The sequence below is a fragment of the Equus asinus genome, chromosome 28, assembly GCF_041296235.1.
Source record: "Equus asinus isolate D_3611 breed Donkey chromosome 28, EquAss-T2T_v2, whole genome shotgun sequence".
NCBI classification, from domain to species: domain Eukaryota; kingdom Metazoa; phylum Chordata; class Mammalia; order Perissodactyla; family Equidae; genus Equus; species Equus asinus.
In genome coordinates, this window is record NC_091817.1 from 32,270,727 (window position 1) to 32,275,186 (window position 4,460).

The 4,460-nt window shown below is 60.7% G+C and overlaps 1 protein-coding gene across 1 annotated transcript; it reads right to left on the minus strand.

Moving 5' to 3' along the window:
- Nucleotides 1-287: 287 nt before the first annotated feature.
- On the minus strand, nt 288-3,586 carry RRAD (RRAD, Ras related glycolysis inhibitor and calcium channel regulator). The gene is made up of 5 exons (XM_014854245.3): nt 3,445-3,586; nt 2,822-3,206; nt 2,116-2,189; nt 1,782-1,986; nt 288-931 (listed from the first exon to the last, which is right to left on the minus strand). Exons 2-5 carry the CDS (start codon nt 3,189-3,191, stop codon nt 660-662), a joined length of 921 nt encoding a protein of 306 aa, XP_014709731.1. The 5' UTR covers nt 3,192-3,206; nt 3,445-3,586; the 3' UTR covers nt 288-659.
- Between the last annotated feature and the right edge of the window lie 874 nt (nt 3,587-4,460).

Consider the following 4,460-nt stretch of genomic DNA (forward strand, 5'->3'; position numbering starts at 1 on the left):
TTCCCTTACGTACAGTGGGGTGATTGAACCCTTGATCAGCTGGGCAATGCCAGGCCCCAGCACAGAAGAAGAATCTGGAGAGCGAGCTGGGAGAGATGTGGGTCTCCTCCTGCTGCTGGGACCCCTAAGCAGGCCCCAAGCCAGCTGGCTGTATCTAGGCTCCAACATTAAGATAGTCTAGGCCACACGCTAGAGTGAAGCAGTGAGTCACCATGCCTCAACTTAGGGAACCCTTCCTGCTTCTGCAGTCCCCAAACAGGAGGAAACACAGAGTCAACAGCCTGATCTATCAGGAAATAGTCTTTATTACAAAAATCTGCATGTAAACAAATAGCCACTGCACTGAACAGCCTCTCTCCAGGGCATGCACGCCTGGATGTGGAGAAAAGCAGAGTCCTCTCCCCACACACAGGCCTGCCCCATGGGTTGGGCTCGGGCTGCTGCCTGGGACGCACATGGGCCTGCACACGCATCTCTGTGGGCCCAGCCCTCAATGGCCACTGGGAGCCACCTCCCTGGGCAGCACTGTCTGTCTGTCCATGACCATGAGGTGGGGGATGCCCAGAGTCTGAGCCAGCCCTGAGGCCCCTGGGGCGTTGGCTGGGCCAGCCCACCAATCTGCCCATCACTCTGCACAACGCAGTGAGTGCCCGTGGGGCCTAGAGCACTGAGAGGTCATGGCAGGACTTGGACTTGGCGCGAAAGGCCATCTTGCGGCTGTTGCGGGCTACGATGCGGCCCAGGAAGCGCTTTGCCTTCTTGCCAAGGCTCTCTCGCCGCCCAGCTTGCCGACGCGCATTGGCCTCTTTGCTGTCCCGACGCAGGCGTATCTGGCGCACGACACCCTCAAACAGCGCTTGGACATTGTGGTGCAGCGCAGCCGACGTCTCAATAAACTTGCAGTCAAAGACTACGGCACAGGCCCGGCCCTCTGGTGTAGGTGGGAACAGACACATGCCAGTAAACAAAGAGTAGGTGGGTGTGGAGCCCACTCAAACCCTCGCCACCCCATGGCAGCTACCACTCAGGAATCTGTGGTTAAGGGAAGGGAGAGCCCTGGGTCCTCCCCCAAAACACAGAGACCCCCAGCTCCTATATAGAGGGTCCCGGGCATGACTGGGTCACCCAGCTGGCAGAGTGCGCAGTGTTTAAGGAGCTCACAAAGGCCCACAAAAAGGAGACTTATTTACTGAAATAATCTGCAGTCTGATATGTAAATAAAAGCGCCACAGTAGTCAACACAGGTAAGTGAGAACTTTGTTGGATAGCTTAGTGTTTTGTGGTTTGCTGTTATATCATAATGAATGACCAGTGGAAAGAGGGGGATGTCACCAAGTCATTGCTAGGTTCCTCTGAGGGGCTCAGTTCTAGGGGCAACAGAGGAGGATGCTGAGCCCAAGAGAGGAGGGTCCTCTCCAGGGGCAAGCCTACACCAAGACTAGCCTGGGTCTGGAATCCAGGCTCTGACCCCCGGCCCAGCGCCCTGCATTCTTCTCACCCCTCATCTGTCAAGCCAGGGCCAAAGAGGACAGGAGAGGAGGTGACCCAGCTCAGCGCCCAGAAGCCTCTACCTTCCCTAGAGCGTTTGGTCTTTTCCCCAACACTCTCAAGTCTTTGGGAGTCCTGTGGGAGGGGAGCAGCTCTCCCTGTCTCCACCTCGAATTTTCTTCCTGAACATTTTTAGCCACTGACGATCCCCAGGGACTCGAGCTGAGTCAAGACTGAGTGGACCACAGCCCAGCCAGGATCTGCCCCCCCTTTCCCACCCGCTCCCTACTCACCATCCAAAGAGACCTCACGAGAGCGCACCAGGTCGCTCTTGTTGCCCACTAGGATGATGGGCACGTCGTCTGTCTGCCGTGCCCGCCGCAGCTGGACCCGCAGTTCTGAGGCCTTCTCGAAGCTTGCTTTGTCTGTCACTGAGTACACGATGACGTATGCATCTCCCATAGCCATGCAGTGGCCTGGTAGCCAGCGGCCACCATCCTAGGAAACACACATGCACACATCTACCCAATAGTCCTCATGTGGCAGCTACAAAGCTGTCACTCTCAGCAGGCCCCTACCACCAACCCACCCCTCCCACCCTGCCCCGGGTGTCAGTCTGCATCCCACCTGCTCCCAAATGTCATAGACCATGAGCGATGCCTCTTCTCCGTCCACCACGATGGAGCGATCATACGTGTGCCCTAGGTGGGAGACCCGGAGTCAGGTTACCTGTTACTGCCCCCCATGCGCCAGGTTTCCTGTTCTGGCCACACCCTCCAACTCCTCCCCAGAGCCCCCCTAACCTTCCCCTCCACTGATGGCTGCTATGTGGCAACAGAAGTGACAGGGCTGGGAAGTAGGGGGTGGAGGGCACCAAGACACCCCTTCCCCAAGCTAGCTGGGTGTCCTGGGTGGCCACTCCTGTGGCCCTGTCCTCCTGTTGCCTGTGCCCCGGGCAGCTCTAACCACAGTGGCCTTTGTTAGAACAGTGACTGTCACATCTCTTGGGGGCCTTGGTCACCTAGGGCTCCTGTCGTAGAAACTCCTTCTGGCTGTGTTCTTGCCAGCTCTGGCAGGGAGGGATGCCTGTCCCCATCCTACAGAGTTATCCTATGAATGCCCTGGGCCTTCTACTCTAGGCATATCTTCCCCTACCAATATGGGTCCCTTCTCCCTTAGTTTCCCCATCTGTGAAATGGGTAGGTAGACGCATGTTTCTGAAAGTGCTTTCAGAATCCTATGCTAGTTGTTGTTTTTAAACCAGGTCCCTAGCCCTGCGGACCCCAGTCCTAACCCTGCGATCTCCTCTCGCGTGAATAGTCCCAGCCCTCACCTGCAGCCTCTGCTTCAGGCCCATCCTCTACACCACCGAAGATACGCGCCAGAGCGCTCTTGCCCACGCCAGGCGCCCCCAGCAGCAGCACCTTGTAAACGCTCTCGTCTGAGTCGCTGCCCCCGGAGCTGAGCGAGTCGGAAGAGCCCTCGGGCCAGTCCAGCCTCGGACCCTGGGGTCCGGGCCCAGCTGTGGCCGCTGCCCGAGCTCCGGGAGCCAGCGCCGCCTGCAGGTCGCGCTCATCCACCGGCATGCTTCGGCGGTGCAGCGGGGGCGCGGGGCCCCAGGGGGTGCTGCCCCGACGGCGCTCGCGCTCCCGGCCCCCGCCGCGGCTCCCGCCCGCTCCGCTGCCGCCGCCATTCAGAGTCATCGCGTCTGACGCCGTCTGTGGAACGGGAATCGGCATGGCCGCGTAAGCCGCAGTGGAAATGGAGCGGGAGGCTGGACCCCGGGCCCGCCTGCCCGACTCGGGGTCAGGCAAGATGCTGGGGCCGAGGACCTGCCGTGGTCCCCTCCCAGCCGTGAAGGGCCTTGCGCCCTGACTGGTGACCCAGCCTCCCGACTCGTCCATCCGCGACCCAGACAGTGCGACCACCCGCACCCCGCTCCGCCAGGACACTCACCCACTCGCACACGGACACGGTCAAAACTAGGTCCCGGGCTCGGATACAATCCACTCGCAGACGCCGGCTCGGACACTCGACGCTGCCGCAGCCACCGCCTTCTCAGTCCGCGCTGGGTCTGGGCTCCAGAGCCGCCTATTTAAGCCTCTGCCCGCCCCCGCCCCCACCCCCACCCCCGCGCTCGCCCCCGTCCACGCTGATGCGGGGGCTGACGTGTCGGTCCCCCTCCCCCGCCAGGGGAATCCCCCACCCTCCTCCTAGGACCTCACACCCACCAGGGCGGGGCGGGGCGGGGGGGGGGGGGGGGGGGGCAGGCTCTCCAGACAAAGCCTGGGTCTGAGTGTGTGTGTGTGTGTGTGTGTGTGTGTGTGTGCGGTGGGGGGCAGAGAAGGAGGCAGAATGAGGCGGAGTGTGTGAGTGGTGCGGGGAAGGGGGATGGGAGTGGAGGGTGCCATCATGTGTGGGGGCAAGGGGGAAGGCAGAACCAGCCAAGTGCGCCAACGACCCCCTAGGTAAGAATAAGGCTGGCCCTTTAAAAGTGAATTCTCCCTTCCCTCTCCCCCAGTCCTGGCCTGTTGCCCAAACCAGCAGGCCAGTTACAGGCTGGACAGACTTCACCCTTCTCTGCCCATGACACCCACTCCCCAGAGGCCCATATCTGAGCTAGAATTTAGCAGCCCTAGATCTGGGCTCCTAGCCTCAACACCAAGTCCTTCCCACTCTCCTCCCTGCCCTGGGGAGTTGAAGATTCTACCCAGTGAGACTGCCCTTTGGGGTAAGGGTTAGTGTCACCCCATGAGCTCCTGCGGGCCCTGGAGAGCAGTTGGGGAGAGGAGGGCAAGGAAGGGAGGCCCTCTGGCTGTCTATCGCAGGTAGAGGTGCATCCTTGAATCCTGGGGACAGAATACAGGTCCAGGGAAGGGAAAGGAGGAACTCAGTACCACCTCACTCCCCAGCACCCTCCAGGCAACTGCCAGCAACTGCTAAAAATACCTGGCCCTGGCCCTGGCCCTGTT